Below are 24,693 nucleotides of genomic sequence, written 5' to 3'. Positions count from 1 at the left end.
AATTATGTAGAATAATACATACTTCACCGATATGACCTTAATATATATTGTCAAGCTCAATGACTGAGTAATTCCAGACAATCGTCACTTGGTTTTAGATTCGATGATATTGTATTGATTGGATATACACATATTTTTTGAACGCGCCATTATCGTAAATGCAGCTGATTTTGAAAAAAATAGAAACAATGCTGCACCGAAACAGGTGCGAAAAAGTATGCGTTTAAACAATCCAATATGCATATAATGGCATCGAATTGTCAGCGATGTATATATGCTTTGTTTATGTTAAGTATCAATATCTTACTAACGCCTATTATTTCCGCTGCGGTCACTTGAATTCTCGAAATACTTACTCATTGTCAGATGCAACTACTTTTACGCGCAGTATTGTGCTTATCTATGTACTTTCACTTTTATATCTGAAACTGAAGCCTACTGACAGTTATACGTGGATAGAGTAAAACTACTCAACGCGTTGGCTTGGTAACATATCTCAAGGCCATTGAAATCGGTAGCGGTCAATTGCTTTGTAAATAATTACAGTAGAAGTTTATAAAAGTATGAATTGCGCGTAATCAAAAGAACAAACGTGTATCTACCGTAATTAGAATAATGAATGAAATTCGAAGATGAGTGGTGATTGTATAATAATCGATTCTAGAATTAACTGGGCACATGTATATCACATATTTATACATGAAAAACTATAATACAACGCATACAATAATTTAAAAAAAAGTTATCATCGCTTCATATACCACAAAACCATAAGCTGTACACAATTCAGTCTGACAAAGTGCTTGTAGATTCGCTTATTGTAATTTTGCTTCTTCTTTTGCTTTCCAAAGAATTAACTCCATACAAGCAACAGCATCCTCTTTGCTGTCGTGTCCACCAACTGTAATATGAAACAAAAGATTAGTTATAGAAGAATTATTTTTACTTCATCACAAACCTTAACGTGCAAAGAAATCACGAAATAAAATATCGTTATTGAACTATACATTGAACTATGAAAAAAGAATAAAAAAGTATATGATTCTAAACTAACCGTCATTTTGAATAATCTTCCTTAAATATTCGGAACAAAGATTCTTTAATGCTCTCTTTTGTGGATAACCATTTTTATGTGGAAACATCACGCTTGTATCAACGACAGTATCGTGCAAAAGCCTTAAAGCTTTGAAATCGCTTTCTAAACTATGACCCACTAATATAGTTTTATCTGAAAACATTGTCAACAACGTTGCTTGGACATCTAATAATGTTGTTGTCACGTCTTTCATATTTTCCTCCGTAATCCCAGAAAACCTGTATACGCAATTTTAATATTGATTTGATTATTTATAAACATTGTATGAAAAATTACTTTTCTTTTTATTTGAAAGGAACAGGAGAAAATGAAAGAAGAAATATTTTTATATTTTTTACCTTGTATTATAATCGATTATAGGATTTTGGGGATTCACTAGCGTCTCATATACTACACTGCAATCATCATCAATGACTGTTATCCTGGTTAGTTCCAATCCTTGAGTTGTATAACACATTTCACAATCAAGTGCATATACCCCTTGTTCTTCTACCGGCGTATCTTAATAATAATAACAACGAGGACAAATAATAGAATACATATAAACTAGAGTTGGAAATAGAGATAAATAAACATTTACAAATTACCTTTCGGTAAAGTTCTCACGTAACCACGAAGGTTTTCGTAGTCTGTATAATCCCAAACGTGCGTCTTCGCGTCACAACAACCAGTTGCAGAACCATATTGTTGACAGCAACTGTATTTGCTTTCACCTCTGATTGTGAATTTTCTCCCCCAATGATATATACAGTTCTGTGATCGCGAAGCAAATCCTCGTTTATCAATCGCATAGGTTTGACCACATCGACTACAAATTCTTTCGTTAGGCACTTTTGACAGAACACTTTGATTTCGTGTGTTAGTTACATAGACTTTGGCACGACCCTGCAATTGAAAGAAATTGAGCGATATTTTCACGAATATTTTACTATATTTCTCAAAAGCTTTTTTCCCTCGGTTTACCTTCTGACCATCCGGATGTGGACGAGGAAACCCGTTATCTTGAAGTTGTTGCTCCGTCATTATCCATTTTTTTAGCATACCATATAAAGCTGCCCCTTTAAATTTCGTAATGGATCTTTTTGTTTTAAGAACACTCCACGAACCTTTAGTTTTCCCAGCCAACACTGTTTCATGAGAAACTGTACTACTACCTGGAATTACTATTGCATTATTATCCACAGATGAATTTTGATCAGCCTCTTTTCTCAATCTATGCGTAGCAAGCATGCAGGAATTTTTGTAAACAGCTAGTGCTTTGCATCTTTCGTGACAAGCATATTCTTCTTTAATCGCACGTTGTGCTGCATCCTCGGCATTTGTGTAAATTAATACACATACGTCATGCATCATATTCACATAATACTGACGAACGTTTAAAGGAAATTTCTGCGTGGTTACTTGTAATGGTTCAGGACGAATTAACTGAGGAACCTGAAACACAACCAAGACATTATACAGCTCTGTACGCCTATAATTAATTAAAAGACAAGGAATACAGACCATTTGTGGAACGTGAGCTATGCGTACACCACTCTTCGCCGTTTGTGCAGCTGTTTTATAATTATCTGCGGCTTTCGGTTCCACTAACTTTCCTACATTTTCTGTTACCTTTCTTTTTTCTAGTGCTAAGGATTTAGCATACGGTACATGTGCAATTCTGACACGACCTGTCGAATATGTAATTAATTATTAACAGTTTCTATTTATACTTTAAAATATCTTCATGCAAATACTTTCTTAAAAAAATAGTTATGTACCATTCCCATTTAACTTCAATTCCTTGTTACTCGCTATACCTATCGCTTCGGTACAATTACGACGTACATCCTTGGGAGCACTACTACTTGCAGAAATTGTTTTTTCTGCTACAGCATCGCGCATCAGACGCCACCTTTCGTACATTTTCTGTTGTGGATTTACAAATTTTCTCGCCTGTTGATTAACTCCAATTTGCCTGATAACACATGCAGCTGCTGAAGGATGTGCTACTCTTTTCTTGCCAATTTCTTCTACCTGTTCCTTTTCCTTTTCGTGCAATGCAGATGATCCGACTTTCAATGGTTCTGCTACCCTTGATTGTTCTGGTACTTGGTATTCCTTGTAACAACATTCCCAATAAAAATAAGTATACACAAATTAATACATTCTATATCGCAATTTTTAAGTCCCCAGAATTGTAACAAGATCAATTTATTACACATACCTGAAATATCTTTAAACACTCTTCTTGTACATCATGGTCTGAATCAGACATGCTAAAAGTTACATCAATATCATTACTGATGATACTACTATGATGATCATCATTCTCTTCATCATTGTCATTCATGGAATTCAGGCGAATGCTTTCTAAAGAATTTCCGAATCTCTCGGTTAAATCTTTCTTTTCCTTACTCTTCACATATTTTTCGTTTGTTGTATCGTCCAACCTACGATGCGTTTTCAAATGTTTGCTACTTCTATCACTTTTATTCTTAGTGTGCTCTTTTGAAGAACTCTTGGAATGCCCATGATGTTTCCCAGACCTATGATTGTCCTTTCTATCGCTCTTAGATTTGTGTTTACTGTCATCTTTATCTTGGACCTTGTCCTTTTCCTGATGTTTGTATTTACTCCTATCCTTATCATGATTCTTATCTTTTGATTCTTTGCTTTTGTGTCTCAAATGATTTTTATTTTTACTTTTACTATGCGAACTGGAATGCGACCTTTTACTTGACTCATGCTTTTCTTTATACCTTTTATGAGATGTACTGTGATCCCTTTGATTTTTGTCTTTATTATTATCCTTGCTTTTATATTCCTTTACATTTTTAACCGTACTTTTATTCAAATCTACCTCTGATACATTTCCTTTTTCACATTGTGAAGATTTAGAACTCTCATCACTAGGGAACGTTTCTTGTTTCAGAGTATCGCTATATGTCAATATTTTTTCATTATGATTTTCTTTATTAATAGTTCTATCAGTGCTATCTATTATCTTTGGAAAATACATATCCTGTAAATTGTTCACATAGTCAGATTTTTTTACATCAGGATAAGATTCATTTTGTTTTATAGTCTTAAAATCAATGTGTGCAGTATTATTTTTATTTGTGTCATCATGATCGTCAGTGTTATCGCAATCATTACTATTCTCTTCTTCATCGTCAGAAAATTTTGGTTCGATATCTAAAGAAGAATCTGGAGATATTTTACTAGACTGTGCATCAGAAGTTGATTTAGAGCATGTGAGTACTTTATCCATCATATTGAGATCTGTTTCAATATGATCCAGTGCAGATTCATTTAATCCGTCACCCGTTTTTAGTCGAGTTTTCACTTTTTTTGGGACATATTCTTCCCTTTTCTTTTTATTCTTTGGATAATAGGTCTCCCTGAGTTTAAGTAAATATTCATTTGAACTACCATCCTTAGATGAATTTAGTGAAGCTGAGTCTGATTTGCATGTAGGTATATAACTCTGCATAGTATCCCGAACTTCAGGTGTGATTATCACAGTAGGTTTGTATTTAATTTCAACACTTTGAGGTTCTGCAGATTCATTGCCCATGTTTAACCAAGGTTTAGTTTCATCCGGAGAAGATTTACGTTTCACAGCTACTGTATTTTTTCTAGTTGGCATATAGGATATTATCGGTATGTGACGTTTCTTTAGTTCTGCAATTGGTGTTGGATTATAAACGCATGGTTGCATATTAACTGATGCTGGTGTATTTGTTCTTTCTTCTACCATAGTGGCGTTAACATTGTTTACTGTACCAGAAGATCCAGTGGTTAATGTTGGTTTTAATTCTTCAACTACCTGAGAAACAACATTCTGACAAGACAATTTATTATCTACATCTGTGACACTTCGATTAGCTAGGACTTTTTTGACAGCTTCTGTTACTAATTGTTGTAAAACGCCTGAATCAGATGTTACCATTGTAACAGCTTTAGAGTCTTCAGCTTGACCCGCGGAATGGTTTTCCACTGTCTCTGTAGCCTCTGTGGTAACTCCAACATCTTCTAAAACAATATATAAACTTATATTTTTTAGATAAATGGTTTATGCTAGAAAACACTGAGATAAAACCGAAATAAATTTCTCGAGCAATATAAAATATCACGCGTAATATATTTATGATAAAGGAAAAGCTGAACAATAAAGGAACTTACCTCGTTTCGAATGCTTGAAATGACAGTAAGGTCTATCGCACGCTCCATTTTCATAAAATGGACAGTTTATAGCTTTAAAGTAACCAGTCGAAGGCAACATAACTATTTCATTATATTTTATACTTTCGATCACTCATTCTTTGAAATGGTATCGTATAAAGTCATATTAGAACATTGGCTTTTAAACAAAACCAACCTTTGTAAACTTGCTTTATGTATCAAACATTATTCTTCTTTACATTTAATTAATGGACACGTGTGATTATTATAAATCAAGAGATTTATGAAGTTTTATTAGACACATCGAAAACACGAAACTCAAAGCGAAGCGAATCCCGAGAACAGAGGTTATGTACAATTGAGTAGTACATTTCCCTATTTGCAATTTGTTTGAAAGTATTCAATCCCTTCCTTCCCCACCAGAACCAACCACCCTAACGACATCTTACTGTTTCCTCCATCTGCTCTTCCTCTATTTCGTACTTTTTTCAAATCTGCAATGACCAATAATGACGGTAAAACAATTCTATTATTATAACAATGGGTGCAAATATATAAGAAGTGCGGTCGTATATTGTAATTGTTTTTCTAATTTAACTGTACAAAACAATACAATATTCTAAATAAATACTTGATTCAAATTAATAAAAATATGGCACTAAATTTATAACTAGGAACTTATAATCTAAATATATTTTAAATCTAATAAAAAATGAATCCGGAATTTATTAATAATTGAACCTAATATGTGTATTAATTCGGAATATATTTCGAAAGTTTTATATTTCGAAAATTCGGTATTAATGAATATTTTGGTTAAATATTTGAGAATATTAACATAAAAATAAAATGCAATATATTTTGAAAAATAAGGTTTTCGTTTTAATTTGTCAGTATCCCTTGTGTTCTTTAAATAATTTTCATCTTCCGATAAATAGATTTGCATCGCATAAATTTTAAGTACGCGCCTAATACTATATTGTTATTTCCACCAAGCGATTCATGCGTTACCACATCTCTACGATTTCTTACTACCTATAGTTCAGCTAGTACAAAATGGTCGACGTGCCTTGACTGTATGATACAGATTGGTAGATACAACATTTTGTTTCCTCATGAAGGAATTAGATACAATACACTACGTGTAATATTAATGGATTTATAAAGGTTATTGCATTTCAGGTGTGTATTATTTTTAATGTTAAGTGATATCTTTCAATAAGCAAAGTAATTAAGTCGAGCGTTCACCTGTCAATACGGCTTCTTTTGGCAGCAAAGTGTGTACGTCGCCCTTATCAGAGTGTGAAAGACTGCATATATAACTGATGTTTCCCAACTCATAATAAGTCTAAAATATATCGTAATTGTGTTGTACTTTTTATTTGCGAATTTTTTCATTAACTGTATAAAGATTCTCGAATTTACATGTTTTATGAAATGTTTTCGAAACGATAAACTTAATGTAACGCTATTTGTAATATTTACAAATGTTTCAGTATCCGATTTCGGAAAAATTAAATAATCACTTAATCGTCGGAAATAAAAGAGATGGAAAAACGACAGGAAATATTGGCTCCGTTTTCCTCTGGTAAGTTGCTACTAACACAAAGACATGAGTAATTTCTCTCTGTCTATATTATATACATTTATTGATACCATCATTGTATGTAATAAAATATTGAAAGAAGGAACATAATATTTCTTAGAGAGTTGATATCCTGTCTATATTTTATTTACTAAAGCCTTTCTTTCTCCTGTAAAAAGTATAAATGTTTATTGTTATGTATAACTTTTTATATATTTGTTATGGAATATATATTCCAATATTGTTTCAATGTTATTGACTTAATATACAAATACAGTTATGTATATTAATTCAAAGTAGAATTAAGGTTGTAGTATAGATGTGTGTCTTGTTTTCATAACTTTTTAAAATAAATTAATTCTCTTTAGTCTTCATTTGTGACTTTAAATCGAATAAATATTATATTATACATATGCAATTTTATTTAATAATCTGTTATTATTATTATGGTTTTGTTTAATAATTAAAAACGAATTTCTATTGTAACAACTATAACTTTTTGTTTAAATTAATATTTTAGTTGTAATAAATTTTCTAAAATAACAATTTTCTACAGAAACTTGTCATTTGTTATATTTATAGGATGAGAATATATGTATGTATATTTAATTTTCACATGATTGGATTCAATGCTTCCATGAGTATAAAATTGATACAATACTGGTATTCTAAAATTATACATTTTATCAATACTTCAAAATATAGAAGTGTAATAGAAAATATTTGAAATAAGTTATAGTTAAGCGTAGCTAAATCATAATCAAAGTATTTCGAATTTATGTATAATATTTTTACTAATAAAAATATAAAAATTAAAACAAATTTAAATGATATTTTTATATTAAAATTATTTAGCATTTAAAAAATATTAAGTAAAAAATTTAAAAATATGGTCAAATAATGAATTCGTCATTATTCGGATTAAATAATAATTTAGTTAGTTTAAGATGAGACTCCAAACAGATACAATTTAGATTTAAAAATATTTTGATTAAAGCCTAATGACTATTGTAAACGATATTTAATCGCGAGATATGAATTATGAATACGGAAACAAAAGATAAAATTATTGAAAAGGGTGGTAATAAAAGTATTAGGTTGAAGGTTGGAGGTCGGTTAAGGATCGGGGGTGCATGGAGGTGGGGTGGCACGCGCGGACCAACGGATCAATTCGCGCTTGGGAGCTACGGGGAAAAGCAACAGTGTGTCTACCCCTTGCTTCCCGGAAAAGTACTTGATACGATTTAATCTCTTTTATTTATTCGTGATACTAGGATGACAATAAACAGTTCATCAAATCAATATGTAGGTACAATAGAATATGTTAATTGATTGAATATTTTCATCAGGAGTGTCATTATCCGGGTGATTCATGTGACCAACATCTATATTAGATTCTCTTTTTTGATAAAATTACAATAACATGTAACTGTTCGATCAAATATAATAAGAAAACTGGTTTTATCAGTAGAAGTGATAAGATCAAGATAATAGTCCTACATTTATTTATTACCAATTAACGTTAAATCGATGTAATAAGACATACTTGTTTCCGAATTGTGACATTTGACAGACGACCTTGGATTATCTGTGATCGATATTAATGTAATAAAATATAGCTACTATTTTCAATTAAGTTCGTTTCGATAAAAGAACTGAACAAATTATTCGTATTGATATTCACACGTTTATAAAATTAAAAATACAAATATATATACCATACAATTTGACCTGGTTTTCATTGAATATATCTTTATACATTACTGACATGAGAGCGGGAGGCTGCTGCAATTGTCACGAGCGGGTCCCCTATTTGTTCTCTTCGCAGTCAATAGACGCGAGGACATTTGGATATCGGTTTTCTCATATCTCGATGCAGTTCATGAAGTGCGATATTCCTTGTTGCAGTACCGTTTTTCGTGAAAGATTATCTTACAATCTAATTTTTGAGTAATTTATATTGTGCCATACAATAACGTATTGTTATTACTTAAACTGATCACTGAATGTGTTTAAATAATAATTATTTTGTTATATTTCATCTCTGTATTATATAGTCGTAAATAATAAAAAATGATTTGTTTTTAATATGCTTATAGATGAATGTCCAAATAGTGGGGAGGATAGTGAAGAAGATGTAATAACTGATTATTTAGGATCATCGCATTCTGATTGCGATCGTATACCTATTATTAATGGAGATCTTGGCAGTTTAAATTTACATGGAAATATAATTACTGAGACCGGCTACACCAAAGACAATACAGAGAAAACGGCTATTACAATGTCTGAAGGGACTGAAAGAGATGAACAGCAACAGCAGCATTCGCTGCTTACACTTGGCACTAGTAGTCAAGCTCAGACTAATCCGTTGGTGCCAATTATTAGTGTCACACCTCATTCACCTGGTCTTGCTAAAAACTACCCAGTTTTAGGTAAATATTTTTGATTTTTGATTTATGTAACTCTATGCATTACATTTCATTGATCTCAGTATCACTTGACATTACAAAATTTTATGTGCTTTTGTGGCTAACAATTCGTTCACCTCCTTGCAGAGGACAACTTGCAGCATCTGCATGAAATCCATGATTGTATTCAGCGTATGAGAGATCTGACGCTGAGCAACTGGGGATATAATCACCGCACATCTCACAATGATGTACCTCAACGGTTAACTTCATCATGTCCTTCCCTATGTCCTTTCATTTCACCTGAAATTGCACCACGCTCAAGCAATAATGATACAGGATCTGATCCTGATCTCCTTGCTAACTGTTCTACCAACAGCTCTCCCACACATTTTCCATCAGTAGGTCCTCGTTCACAGAATGCACAAGGTATAGACAGAAGACGCAGCTGGACTGACTTGGAAGACACTCGATGTGGGCGTCGCAGATATTCTGGGCAAAATCATCTACAAGCACAAAACATGGTTAATATTGTCTGATACATTTTTAAAGAAATACTTTATTCATTGTACACTTGTGGGATGAGTTTAATAGCTTCATTGCTTTTTTTAATATGTTTTGTTCAAGCTTTTGACTATTCTTTCCATTATTATATTCATTGTATAACCATTACAATTGCAGCGACAACGCAGTATTAGTTTAAGCAGTTTAGACAGTGAAATGGAAATAGAATTACATGGAAAATCTTGTACTAGACCTGTAGGAGTTGCTAGTCGAGCATGCAGATCGCAAGCAAGTACTCATTCTCTCAATGAAGCTGATCTTGTACAGGTAATGGATGCTCATATTGAGAAGTTTCTTATATGTTTAATTTGTAATGAAGTGCATTGCAAATTTTTCTTTAACAGAGCGAATATCAGAAGATAGTTACAAAACGATTCAAAGGTAGTCAAAGATTAGCAGACAGCAGTGGTTTAATGCCTGGTCTTACAGGTTCTCGTTTACCTCTTCAGAAATCTATTTCAACGCCTTCAATTGTTACACCTCAAGTTAATGCTCACTTGGCAGAAACTGTAACTAGAACAACACCGTCACTTACAGCGTAAGCTAAATAAAAATATTTTTAGATTGTACAGCTAGATCAATACTGATGCAAATTTGTAAGCTATTGCATTGTCTTTTAATACATTTAAGAAATAACAATAATATTTTTTGTAATAAAATTATTAGTGTAAGTCTTATATTTTGAAATGTCATTGAAGTATATTAATAATATTTTGATTTTATTTTCAGTTTTGTATTTATTTCATCAATTTTTAACAACTGCTTATAAATACTTCATGTTTTATGATCTAGCTTGCAATCTTTTTATGATATCATATACAAGTAGCATATAAAGTAACACATATTTTATGTATATATGAAGTATAAGATATGTGTATACATATATTTCTTTTAACTTAAGTAATTTTTAAATTAATAGTAAAAACAAATTGCATGGTTATTAATACGTTTATAAAAGATTTCAAAATTCGCCTACATTTAAGAATGCTTGCATCTTGTAGATGAAAGTATTTTAGCATGGTTGCACCATTTATTGCTATACTTAAGCAATTTTCAATTTTTTAAGACTACATTGCACCTATATTAAAGTCAAAATATTACTTCATCCTCATAATATTTGATTCCTAAAATTATTTCAAAAATTTTTATCTCACGTTGAATAATCTAAGTAATCATTAAATAATCATTTAAATGATATTCCGTATACTCTGTTTAACTGTGCGTCTTTGTGGCACTATTATCTCGGTGGAAAACCACGCGAGAATATCTGATTTGCATCTTTTACACAATAGTCGCATACTTTGTGTTTGTACTTGATAATTTCCTACCATCCTGCATGGTACAGCCGACGTGAAAGAAACGAAAAGGGTAGTGGAAGTGAAACTGAAACTGAGGATCTTCACACTCCAAACAGCCATGAATTCCATGAAGACAGAGAAGGCACTCCAAATGCTCAGATATCCTTTGATGAGTTACTAACGGAGTGAGTATTATACATTTTCAGTTTTTCACATATATATAAGGTGTGTGGTAACAGATAGAAAACAATTTAAGGGGTGCTTCTATTATACAAGACAAAAAAGAAAAATAATAAAATTACGTTTGAATTTCTTTTTATTAGTTATTGACATTTAAATTTCAATATCCCTATAATATAGAATATTAAGAGAAGACTTTACTACCATAAATAATGCATTTTATTAAGAAAGATTATAGATTGAATATAGAACTTGCCTACTCACAAAAATCCATAAGAGAATATCAATCTACCCTATGGAATTTCTAAGTAGGAAAGACTATCATCTCCTCTAATTCACGAATTTGTCTGTATGATTACAAAAGAGATACATTATGTACACGACTTTTTTATTCTGCATTTTAGTCTTATTTTGGTTTGTCTAAGCAGTTATTTATCATTTGTTACCAAACACTTTATACAGTATATTCTGCTAACAAGGCACAAGGAAAAAAATAACTGGTTTGTATCAGCTTTATTATTAATTATTTTTTTCTTATATCGTATATACATGACAATCAGATTATAATATTATTTAGATTTTTCTATGTGTATTTTACTCTTTCATTAAAATGCTCAGTAATGTACGCATTTAGTCATAACTTATAATTTATTTTTATCGTAATCACTAGTGTAAATACACCATAGTACTGCTTGTAAATATTTACTGCTAATCATTTTCATACTATACTGTTTTATATTGTAAATTATTTAAATTAATTACATTTATACATATATTAATTATAATATGTAGATATAATAAATAAATATATGTACATTTCTTTTTAGTGGAGTTGTATATGACGATCATCAATCAGAAAAAACTAGAAGAAAACGAGGTTCTATCTTTTTTCGTAAAAAAAAGGTATTAAAATTACGATATAGGAGATTCAAGTATATAGATAAAATATAATTCTAAAAATTACAATGAAATTGCAGGATAAGAGTTCCATCAAATCTACATCAAGCATATCCACAACTTCAAATAGCTATAATGTTAAGAGAGGATCTACCGCATCGTTACCCCTACCAGCGTCCTCTGGAAGTGGAAGGTAAATAACTTTTATTATTAGAATTATAGATTTCTTGCATTGGATCTGCGTATCTGTGGTTCAAGATTCGCACGCAATTGGCATGACTAGGCCTAAACTCGGAGTTTATTACAAACTCTTCTTATTTTCAATAGAAGTACAGGAGAACTTCCAGCATCCGAATTATTAAGAAGGCATGATTGTTTAAATGAGAAAATTTTTGAATATCAGAGAATCAAATTTCTAATAGCGAATAGATCTTCGGATATTAGAGATTCTACTGTACTGTATAACTTAAAGAATACATACACATATTTGCGCTCAGCAAAAAACGCAACTTTTTTTACTTTTCTTTGCTCATTAGATTTTTATAAAAATGTATCATCTGGGAGAAGTAATTAAACTTCGTTAATTGCCACTTATCAATTGATAATTTAATATAATTAATTGCCAAAAAAATTTTGATATGTCAATATTTATATATATTTAAAACTTCTGTTAATCTATTATATTTCACATTTTACTCTGAGAAGTCTCTCTTACTGAATTTCTACATTTTGTATGAAAAACAAATAGAATAGGATAAATGCTAGAGGAAGTATTGTATCTGCTTATTATTCAGAAGCTTTGGCTGGCTCAAAAGCTTATTATTTCTAATTAATTTTGCAATTTAACCAAATAGTATGGCAAGCTTTAGCGTGTTTATCCTCGCGTCTCTAACATTAATTGATAAAAACATTTGCATATACATGTTAATTAACATACAAATTTCTATACCCAAACTTCTTCGGATATTGATTTTACAAGTTCAACATAAATTATAGATACGATACTAACGAAAAATGGTAGTTTTTACAATTCGAAAAGGGTATACACAATCTTTTTAAAAATGCATATCTATATGTTCTATATTGCACTAAAGTATGCTTTCGAAAAGGTAATGTTTACCTATAAAAGAGCGTGTATTATCAAGTGATATATAAAAACTGAGAAACGTAATAGAGTAAGAAAACTGAAGAAGGAAGGGAAACAAAAGGCAAAATAAGGTTGCCCTAATGCAGTGTGTGCTTTTTCCTTCCCCCGTGCATTCCCTCTCGTGCAACGACAAACCGATCGATTGTTCGACGATTAAAGGGAAATTAACAGCAAGAAAGCCGTGACAAGCTACAGTCCTTGGCGGCGAGTTGCTACTAAGCTCGGAGTCAAGTAAGTCTCAGAAGTCTGATGTGTTCCTCCTATTCTGTCGAAGCGTTCGTACGTTTCTGTTCGTATATTAAGTCCTACACAGTAGTAGGATGACCCGCGTCTATCGTTTCTCGATTCTTTTCTTGCACACATTGTTCAAAAGGCAATTGTATTGCCTCTTTGTGTTGTATTGACAGAGACATCACCTTGCCCCTGCCTATGCTTCTGATATGCTTGCTTCTATCATTTCTGATTATTCAATGATATATTTTATGTATACATCTCTTTGTAACTTCATCCAATCATTATAATATAAACATACAATTGTTAAATAACTAAGTAATTTCTTTATCAAGCATCATCAAGAATGAACATCTAGTACTCTCGTGCTTCCAATTGATATAAATTTCTTTATTACCCTGCACTCTGACTTTCCCTCCATAGTATGAATTTGTAGCTTTATTTACAATCTGTCCCGTGCTACTAAATGTATCTCAGAATCTACATTCAGCATTGTTCACTCATAAAACTTTTGTAGAAATACATTAATAATAAACATTTTAGGTGTCAAGTTAGGGAAAATTCTATCATTATACACAGATAGGCGATTTCATGTTAAATTAATTATTTCTTTATGTTACTAATATGTATTTTCCAAAATAAAATATGATGTAGTGCACGTAAAATCAGAGAAAAGGAGATTTAAGTAATAATTTTGCTAATTTCTAATTTATTTAAAAATATTGCGAAATTTGGAATGTTTGCCTGTTTTCATTAAAATGAGTTACACTTAAAAAATTTGATTTCAGAAACTATTCGCAGAACTTGACGTATTGTAATGTTGAAAATATTATTTAAAATATTCCTATTCTTTTAATTTGTCCGAAAATCGTGTGGTTTTTAAATTTAAGAAGATGTAATGAAATGTTCCTCGAAATTTTAGTTAAAGAATAAGTCCTTTCCCCGATGAAGTTTTTGAAAATGTTTAATTGATTCAGCTTCTAAAGACGGTGCAACACGTGCACCTTATTTCAGGTAAACGGACTGTATGCTTCGCTATTATGGTCGGTTGTTCGTACTACTCGCATTCCATGTTCTCTCCATATTAAACCTTTCCTTTAATATTCAAAGTTTAGCAGCGCAACTAAACAGAAAATAAAGTGAATATAGACTACAATTTATGTTGAGACACATCATGTGACACAACCCTCCTTCTTTATATTCATTTGAATGACATTAAAGAAACCCTTCGGTAGGTACAAATGACATATGGGACGGATATGAGACCTGCCACTTTATTTTTATTGGATTGGCCACTAAGTGATTGCGAATTTTGTCAATACCACCTAATGTCAAAATCCGCAATCACTTAGTTGCCAAATAGATCTTATTCAAGAAGTATCTAATTCTTTATATATAATTTATCCAAGTTTTGCAGATACCTGAGATTACGGATTCAAAAGAGTCGAACAGGCTCGGATAAATATCCAAGATATACAAATGAACGGATAGCCTGTCACTCTCAAGCCGATTTGAGTCGATTAAAAGAAAGAAGTCATCCGACTTGGTCGGACATGATCGGTTTTGAATCTCGAAGTTAAGAGCTCACGGTTATTCATAAAATTAGAGATACGAATCGGTCCAAATTAGTCCGAAAATATTGGGCTACATGAGAATTCATGTCTTGAATATCATCTCGTTACCAGGTCATACTTTAATTTCGGGTACCCGCAGTACTGACCAATTAATATACAAACATCTGTCCCTAATTGATAAATAAACTATCAAAGAATTGTAACATGTTCAAAATATCTGACATCATATTGACCTTATAGATTTGTTTAATTAGAATTGCATTAATAATTTTGTGTCACTATACCCTTTATTACTTCAAGTTATGATAAATGTGGCACTAGTGTTTAATTTTCAAATCAGCATTAAGATAAAATTGTCTTTTATAATGTATAATTTTAATTATGGAATACTACAACAAACACAACATTTGTTTCTTTATGATAGAAGCAGTATTTAAAAATATAGACTTATATTTTTCTTTCAGTCAAACAATAAATGAGGAGAAAGATGGAGATGGACAACATCGTGATATATCTAGGTTTGTAGAAACTTGTGTATTATTCAATTTTCTTTATCTTAAAATATCTAATTTATAAGAGCTTTTTGTTTAAAATAATATTGCAGTGGATTAGAAGGATTTGACTTTGGAGATGACGCTTATCAATTCACAGTGGGCGATCTGGAAGGTTTGGATCCTGAATTAGGCCTAGCTAAAGAAGAACCTGATTCTTGGAGTGCTGCCATTGGACATAACGTTGCATTACGATTAGCTGATAACTGTGAACGAAAAGTGAAAAGACAAGAACACATTTATGAATTTGTACTTACGGAAAAACATCACTGTTTGGTACTTCTCGCCATGGAAAGAATTTTTGCGGAAGGTCTGCGACGTCACTTTCGTTTGGGTCAAGCAGATCTGGAACGCATGTTCCCAAGACTACGCGATCTCATTGATATTCATTTACGATTTCTGCAAAAGTTACGTAAGAGGCAAAACACAAATTCTATTGTTCCTACAATTGCTGATATATTAGTGGATCAATTCTCTGGAGAGAATGCGCAACGTATGAAGAGTGCCTATGGAGAATTCTGTAGTCGTCACAGAGATGCTGTTGAAGCTTATAAGTATTATTTGCGTCATGACCCTCGATTTGCACGATTCGTACGCCAATGTCAGGTAACCATAGTAGAGCATTTATTCTTTTGTTCATTTGCATATATATATATATATATATATAATAACATGAAGATGCATATAATTAACGTTTATACAGTCACATCCTTTGCTGAAGAAGAAAGGAATTCCTGAGTGCATTCTATTTGTTACTCAACGTTTAACAAAGTATCCACTGCTCGTTGAGCCACTCATAAAAACAGTTATTGCACATGAAGAAGGTGAAGATTTACGCAAAGCCCTGGTTCTTGTTAAAGAAATCTTAGCAAATGTAGATGCATGTGTTGCTGACAAGGAAAGAGAAGATAGAAAATTAGAAATCTATAACAAGTAAAAAAAATTATATATTTTATAAACTATATTTTTAATGCTTTCATACTTATTAATAACATTTCTCTTATTATTATCATTTAGGATCGACGCAAAATCTTTTGCAACATATCGTGGTGCCAAGTTCAAAAAATCAGACATCATGGCATTTAATAGAATCTTAAAATTCGAAGGAACTGCATATTTAATGCAAGGTCGTGGAAAAATGACTGCCATTGTAGTGGTTGTTCTTTCTGACATATTATTTTTCTTGGCTGAGAGAGATCAGAAGTATGCATTTTTTGTGCCTGACAATAAGGCTGGTATAGTATCACTTCAAAAATTACTAGTTCGTGAAAAAGCGGGTCAAGAATCTAGAGGAATTTATTTAATAAGTAGTAATCCAGCTGAACCTGAGATGTTCGAATTGAAAATTCAAAAACCGAAAGATAAACAATTATGGATACAAGCAATTAGATCAGCAGTTGAAGCCTGTCCACAAGAATCTGAAAATGAAACTGATATATTAACTGAAAATAATAATAATAATGAATTAAGAGATACACGTTCCTCTTCTATATCGTTACTTTCTGTTGAAGAAAGACAACGTTTAGTTAAAACTAAAGAGTTACATGTTCTTAAGATAGTTGGTACGTGCGACATTTCGTTATTAAATATATATATTTTAATAAAAACGTGAATATGTTATTAAATCATTTTATATTACTATAATTAGGTGAACTGCGAAAAAAGGATGCAGAACAGGCGTTATTACTCGAAGAGAAAATCAGCTTACAAATGCAACTCTTACATGCTGCTAATATTTGGAGTGGGAACGAAAGTAGTGATAATGAGAAAATAGAAAAAGCTGATAAAGAAATTGCAGATTATACAAGATTAGTTCACAATGAAGGAACAGATACTACACAGTTACGACAAGAGGTTACTATGTTTTATATATACTACTTTATATATTTTCAAATTAAATTATAACTATAAAGGATATTCATATAACTATAAAGGATTTCTGTATATACTTTATAAGATATTATAACTTATATTATTCAAACTTATATAACATTTTTATTTCATTTTTAATCATATGCATAGAATAAATTAATCATATGTATAGAATTAAATTAAATATCCTGTACATATAAGTGCAGTGAAAACTAAAGAAAAAGTAATTCTTTTTGTAGGTGATTGTTGCTGTGCAAGAAGCAACAAAACTTGCTAGCTCATTATCTTTTACTGCGGGTGGCGCTACTCTTTCGAGAAGTTTAAGTTCTGCGGGAGAGCGACATAGTGAGGCCTATGTTCCGTCTGCTCTTTGTGTTCCTCGAAGAGCTGAGACATTTGCGGGTTTTGATCATAACAAGGTAAATACACAATACATACATAGCAATTAAAATCAATATAATAATATTGTGTTCTTTTTTTAGGAAAAGTATCCGTTACGAGAGTCTGCAATTCATTCTGTAATTTCTCTTCCAAAGGTTAGTGAATTTATAAAAGAAGGTCTAGAAGAAAAAGGAAATCAAGATACAGAAATAAATAAAGATCAACAATGGGCAGCGATTCGTCTGTCTCATCATGTCTATAGGTTGGTCTGTATAATTAGTAATCAGATGACAACAATTGATAGTCTACAGGCTCAATTAGCAGCATGTAAAGAGGGTAGTATGGGCAAATCAAATAATAGACCTAATCCAAATCGCCAATTAGAAGAATTACGTAATTTACAAGACAAGTTAAGTCGGGAGAAAGCAGCGTTTCGCGCCGCATCACAACAAGAACAAAAGCAGCTAGAAGAAGAACGAGCCGAATTAGTAAGACAACGTGAACAATTAGCAGCAGAACAGAGAGATGTTACGCAGCAACGAGATCAGCTATACCGACGACTCGAGGCATTAGAACGGCAAGGATTGACAGTAGTTACAGGTTCTGCACCTAGTTCTACAACTATTCACTTATCCCACTTGACGCAAGGAACTGATACCACTGTGCAGACGCGGAAAGCACAGCCGGATGCTAAAAGAATACCATTAAATTTAATTAGTGCTACTAATCAGCAAAAAGTGCAAAGTAATCTTCCAGTCAAGCAACAATTGCCTCTAAAACTTGCTAGTGGAAGCAACAATAATAGTAGGTAAGTATAAATATTAGTTTGAAATTATGTGTTTAAATTACGAAATATATTTCATGCATATACATTTTTTATCTAATAAAAAATATAGAAGTGGAAGTACGAGTAATAATAGTCCAGATCGACATTCACGAACGGGAAGCAGCCCAGCAATCGTAACTGGCTCTACGTATTCTTCACCAGAATTAGGAAACAATCATGCCGCTACAAGTCAAAGTCATTCCTCAAATCGTTCACTTAGAATTACACGATCTCCTCCGGAATATTCACATCAGCAACAGCATCAAAGAACGGAACAGCAGCAACCATTGGAAGAAGAAGTCATTTTTTTCTGACGTTTCTTTCGTTTTGGTCGGAAACATTCTCGATCTTCTCGTCCTGCAACTGGCGAAGCTACCCCGACTTCTACATTAACTCCCTCTCGAAGCCAATCAAAAGATGCTCAACCTAGAAGTCGCGTAAAGTCTTTTTGACTTTCAACATTTTCTCGGTAAGATTTACGTTATTTTTAACGTTCTCTTCATTATTACTATTATCTTTAATTCTTCCTTGTTCGTATCGTGTTTATGATAAGCTCTTCCTCGACCACTTCTTTTCTTCTTCTTACTTGCCCGTATCTTTTTTTTCTCTTTTCTTTTCTTAAAAATTTTATTAGTGTTGTACATTGAAATGCAACATAGTATATAAGTGATGCATTTATGGTGTCCATAATAACAGTATGATTGTCAAATAAAAAAAGGGATATACTATATTATTCTCAATGAATTGATAAAAGATAGTGTTACTTTTCAACTGCTACTGAGGGCAATAATATCATTTTTATGCAAATTCTCACAGAACCTATCATAAGGGGAGAATAACTATAAAATATGTGAAGAAATAAAGAGATAATGATTAGTGCTCAGAAATATTTACGAAAAAAAATATGTTAAAATGGCCGGCTTAGTGAAATAGATCAGCCGATCTTGTTAAATTCTTACTCGTTATGTTATTAAGCCGACTGACAGTTTTAGAAACATGATTTTAGACGAATCTTTTAAGCAAATCTGTTGCAGTTTGCTGAAAATGCAAAATAGAGAAAATACATTATATTAGGGTTGCATATACAGACATATATACATGGATGTGTATATATATATACTTTTTCATGACATATGTATGACATCACTTGTACGTATGTTGAGAATGAGACTTGCGGAAGTATATTGTGCATATGAATGAAATATTGAATGTACGTTCGTACGTAACAATTTCATTTTGCGGCACGTATACGTGTATATGTATTTGTACATGTATGTGTATGAATGTGTGAGCGCGGTAGCTATTCTTATACCATAACTTTAAAAGTATTTTAATACGTGCTAAAACGACGGGTAAGATCCACTGTTAACAATAATGCATTGCTATTATGTGTGCCAAGCCACAGATCGAAATCGTTAATTATTTGAATTTCATTACATCATTCCTGTAACGGGTATAAATCATTTTTAATTTAATTGAATCGAAAGCAATTCAAGCAATATTTTATATTTGATACTTTTCTTCGAGATTATTCACTGCCATTATCATTAATCTGTAATCGTTTTCTCTTTTCCCCTTTTTTTAATAACATATTTATTGCATTATGTAAGATCAGTGATAATTCTTGATCGTTTAAACTATTTTATTTATACTTTATACGAGACTTTTTTGATGAAAAGACTTACTGAGTATTTCGTGAAGATGGAAAAGTTCCAGAGAAAGTATTATACAAAGATTGATCATACTGCACGTCTAATTGTAAGATGTTGGATAAAAAGTAATCTTGAAAATGTGGCTGTATAATCTAGATCGTCGTTATAAGGTAAAAAATTGTTTGTTTTGATACGTACGTCTTGTTTAAATTTTGCACGTATTTACCTCAAAAGATGCTGTAGCGTGCAATATGATCGAATAAAAGGACAGCGTCGTCGAAGCACGATGATAAAACACGTGACTAATTAATTTATCTTCGTGAAGAAACATAAGTAATGCTATCAACTTGTCTCAATCAATCGTGATGACAATAGTTCTTAAAAGTATTTCCATAAGATGTAAAGCGTGAGAGAAAAAAAAAATATAATTGAATTCTTACAAGTCTATTATTAAAACAATGCCGAGTATATATTAGCTCGCAAATAATATTGTATTAACCTGTTAGTAGCCTTCATGGATGGGTGTACGACTTCATTTCAAAAACACTTAACACAAACTAAAATATTCTTAATATCATAATGCTCATTATGAAAAAAACATAGAACATATGCGAAAAGTAAGTTTTAACACTGGAATGTAATTCCACGAAATTATTCCAAATAGATATTACAAATTATATATTCTATACAGGTATATATATATATACATATAATTATATATGTATATATAGATATATAATTTAATATATATTAAAGAATGTATTCTTTATATACATTAAGAACGTTGCACCATGTCAAATGTAACTTCATGCTATTAAAGTTTATTGTTATTAAATATTATCCTTATACAATGAAGTCGCACACCATCTTCAGGGTAACGCGAAGAATCAAATTGGGATAACAACTAAGGAGTAGTGCGGCGGCCTACATGCGTCTTGTGGCATCTAAAATATTTGAGGTCACTGGACAGCATAAGTTTAAGAGAGGATATAAAGAATTATTAGTAACGCGGTTTTCCACGTTTTAGTGAATCTTTACGTCCCGGACGCTCATGGGAAGTATTTTTGTACGTTTACTCTGTACCTACTATTTTACTCTAAAACTATATATTACTGTTATCATTGTGATACTCGCAGCTGCGATCGTATTTGGAAACGTTAATATAAAATTACACCTAATAAGTAAACGCGTATTTGTTTTAAGACGCGTTCACTTGATACATCAGCATTAATTCTCTTAGAGTTTAACGATTTTAAACTAAAGGCCGTTACGTCGGTTATATGCTAATATTAATTGTTATCATTGTGTTATTTGCTTGATTACTTCATCAAGATTACCATTTATTCGCGATACACTAAATGCGTCTATTCTATAACAAATGCACGTAAACTCTTATTTTAATAACTCCTTATATTGTAAAATGAAATGATTTTTCCGGAAGGCGATATCCATAGAAATTAATCTGTTACGTGGCAAGAGTAAACAAATATTTACGATATTTTTCTTCCTCTTTCAATTCTATACAAATATATACATACTGATATGTGATTTACATTCCTTAACGTTTATATATATACATATGCTACATTTTTCGATTGATACATGAATCGCCGTTAAATCATTAATCGCATAAAGAAATAATATCTATTTATTATAAATGTACATACAACTGTTATTGTAATAAAGAAAAACGTGAGGGAAATGTACGATTATGTTAATGTTACACGTAATATTTCTCTTCTGTTTATTATATTTACTTACAAAAACTTTCTTTGCATTTACAAATTTTTATCCTATCACTTTTACTTTAATATGGTTTGGTTCTATGCTGGCGATCACGTACTTTACCAGTACCAATTTTCGCCACCAATTTATGGCTAGAATTTTGTTGAATGGGTATAGTTTCAGTTGTCCTCCAAATGTTTATAAGTCCACCTTCACCTACTGTTATCAAAGAACCGCTCTGTAAATGATATTAGACAATATTAATTAAAATAATATGAATTTCATTTTAACTTTATTTATATTAAAATTATACCTTTTCATGTAGCCAGCTATCACGTACTATTTGTTTATTCCCTATCATAGTGTAACATGTTTCTAATTGATCATTTATAACATTTAAACATCTCAAGTTTTGCCTAAAATGTTTTAATAAGGAATATATGAAAAATATTGTCAGTATGTAAAACTAATTGTTTATGTTCAAGTTTCTAATTAATATTGTTAAGAACATCATTAACTTTGATGTTATACTATCTGACATTATTAAATTTTTTAATTATATAGTAATTTACCCTTTAACATTACTGGCACCTGCAAGAAGAAACGGTTGTCCAAGAGCATTTGAAGCATGAAATCTGACTATGTAACAATCATCTGGATCATCATTCTGAAAAGAATGATATAAATTACGTAAAGTTTATCATTTTTATAAACATTAATATTAATATAAATTATACATATCCTATTAACCTGAGAAACTACTAAATTACTGCGATCAAATTTAGCATATGGTGTTGCTCCATCATAGTCCCAAAGTTGTAGTGAATTATGTGTTGTGCACCAAAGGTTGTCATCATTTAACCAACCTATCCTATCCTATATTTTTGTTTAAAATGGATTCTAATTTTTTTTAGAGTATAAATACATTTCAGATTTTATAAAGCATATTAACTTACCACTGATGATTCAGTGTTTAAGGAATAAGTTAATGCAGAATCTTCCGATGGCTGTGTAAGGTCAAAGACATTAATCAATCCATCTGTACTACCAGATGCTAAGACGTCCTGCTTACTAGAATGAAATGCCAAAGAGGTTACATCTTCTACATGAGATTCCCAGTATCCACCAAGAAGATTATTTTTGTCACCCAATTTTGAACTAGTATATCGTGCATCCCAAAATAAAATAAATGTATCTCCTCCAATATGTTCAGTACCACCTGCTATAAGCTTTTCATCACAACTGACATCAAAACTACAGAGAGGTTTTGTTTTGCCATCTTCTGTAATATCTAAGAATAAAGGAGAAGTATATTAAATGTACAAACTTAATTGTAAAATTTATCATTACATACCTTTAAACCTTGCAACAACTTTGCCTTTAGCTCTCAAGTCGCATGTTGTAATTTCTCCACTGTTTGTAGCTGTATATAAAATATTTCTAGAAGTAGGGCTAAATCTAATACCGACGATAGGTGTTTGATTATGAGTTAATGTGGCAGTTTGGTTTAAGTTTTCCCCGACAGAGTATATTACACATGTATGGTTGGATAAGGCTGTACCAATTCTAAATTCTGGATCACTGTACATAAACATTAATTGATCAGATATTTTGATGATATCTTTTAAACATATATAATTATGAGTCAATTCACGTCAAATCCAAGTCTAATATTAAATATCTAATACCTATACTTCGAAAATATATTTTCTGTAACTATAAAAATGGTATTTTTAATTTCACATTTAATTGGATATATTGTAAATTAAGCAAAAATATTAAAATGCTTGAAAAATTAAATATATTTATAATATTAATATTTCATTCACTACGATAAAATACTAATTCCCAAATACAAATTTTTAAAATTATTATATATTAAATAAATTACATTTTTAAAAATACTGATTTCTCTATGGAATTGTCAAACAGCACGTTCTAAATGAAATGAAGAGAAAAATTGCATAGCACTATGTAATAATAAACATTCACGTAAAAATTAAAAAAATTGTTTAAATATCATACTTTTCTAAAATAGATTTGACGTAAAATGCTCCATAAGGATAAATAAGATTTACCTTTGAGTTCCACAGATAGCAAGAATATAATTATGATCAAGAGATACTGCTTCTTCAATCGACGATATTAATTCGCTTTTTCTTTTGATGGTTCGATTGTCATCATGCTTACGTGCACCATGTTCAACACTTAATCTTTTTAATGATTCAACAATTTTAGCCATGCTGCTCGTTTTCGAGGTTCTGAGCAGATATCACAAAATTAAGGTTAATATCACATTCGAATTGTAGCCATACGCCTTTTCAAATATAAAATATCTGCCACTTTGAACTAAATTGGGATTATTAGATTTTTTATTTTTAACTTTCTATTTTGATGTGTAAAATTATCCAACACGTGTTTCCTTTTTTTTTATTTTAACTGCGAGTTTTATCAGATTGCATCGTACAAAGACGCAACTTTTTTGGCGCTAGTAGGAACAAAAACTAACGTAAACCATGAAGTTTGTCTAGTGTTA

At 31.3% G+C, this 24,693-nt stretch overlaps 3 protein-coding genes across 8 annotated transcripts; 1 reads left to right on the top strand and 2 right to left on the bottom strand.

Annotated features, from left to right (window-relative positions):
• Window positions 1-666: 666 nt before the first annotated feature.
• Window positions 667-6,556, bottom strand: LOC117158070 (uncharacterized). Of its 2 annotated transcripts, XM_033336591.2 has the most exons (10): window positions 6,512-6,556; window positions 5,264-5,757; window positions 3,303-5,113; window positions 2,857-3,196; window positions 2,600-2,766; window positions 2,060-2,530; window positions 1,684-1,981; window positions 1,435-1,597; window positions 1,055-1,314; window positions 667-901 (listed from the first exon to the last, which is right to left on the bottom strand). In XM_033336591.2, the coding sequence occupies exons 2-10, from the start codon at window positions 5,361-5,363 to the stop codon at window positions 816-818; spliced, it is 3,696 nt and encodes a 1,231-aa protein (XP_033192482.2). In that variant the 5' UTR covers window positions 5,364-5,757; window positions 6,512-6,556; the 3' UTR covers window positions 667-815. The 2 variants fall into 2 exon arrangements, with proteins under 2 accessions (XP_033192482.2, XP_033192483.2); XM_033336592.2 differs by lacking the exon at window positions 6,512-6,556 and having other exon boundaries at window positions 3,303-5,110; window positions 5,264-5,792.
• Window positions 6,297-22,198, top strand: cyst (rho guanine nucleotide exchange factor 18 cysts). 5 transcript variants are annotated; one of them, XM_033336340.2, is made up of 17 exons: window positions 6,297-6,445; window positions 6,760-6,851; window positions 8,948-9,283; window positions 9,407-9,783; window positions 9,941-10,090; window positions 10,168-10,361; window positions 11,169-11,306; window positions 12,129-12,204; window positions 12,279-12,391; window positions 15,615-15,668; window positions 15,755-16,307; window positions 16,405-16,634; window positions 16,719-17,263; window positions 17,350-17,555; window positions 17,813-17,992; window positions 18,056-18,762; window positions 18,851-22,198. In XM_033336340.2, the coding sequence occupies exons 2-17, from the start codon at window positions 6,812-6,814 to the stop codon at window positions 19,092-19,094; spliced, it is 4,143 nt and encodes a 1,380-aa protein (XP_033192231.1). In that variant the 5' UTR covers window positions 6,297-6,445; window positions 6,760-6,811; the 3' UTR covers window positions 19,095-22,198. The 5 variants fall into 5 exon arrangements, with proteins under 5 accessions (XP_033192231.1, XP_076475182.1, XP_076475183.1 ...); XM_076619067.1 differs by lacking the exon at window positions 11,169-11,306; XM_076619068.1 differs by lacking the exons at window positions 6,297-6,445; window positions 6,760-6,851 and adding an exon at window positions 8,040-8,153.
• LOC117157965 (WD repeat-containing protein 89) lies at window positions 22,153-24,662 on the bottom strand. The gene is made up of 7 exons (XM_033336344.1): window positions 24,236-24,662; window positions 23,512-23,738; window positions 23,114-23,448; window positions 22,908-23,033; window positions 22,730-22,824; window positions 22,471-22,573; window positions 22,153-22,395 (listed from the first exon to the last, which is right to left on the bottom strand). Exons 1-7 carry the CDS (start codon window positions 24,397-24,399, stop codon window positions 22,240-22,242), a joined length of 1,206 nt encoding a protein of 401 aa, XP_033192235.1. The 5' UTR covers window positions 24,400-24,662; the 3' UTR covers window positions 22,153-22,239.
• Between the last annotated feature and the right edge of the window lie 31 nt (window positions 24,663-24,693).

The sequence above is a fragment of the Bombus vancouverensis genome, chromosome 6 (genome assembly GCF_051014615.1).
Source record: "Bombus vancouverensis nearcticus chromosome 6, iyBomVanc1_principal, whole genome shotgun sequence".
Lineage (NCBI taxonomy): Eukaryota > Metazoa > Arthropoda > Insecta > Hymenoptera > Apidae > Bombus > Bombus vancouverensis.
This window is presented reverse-complemented; position numbering and strand designations above follow the sequence as displayed.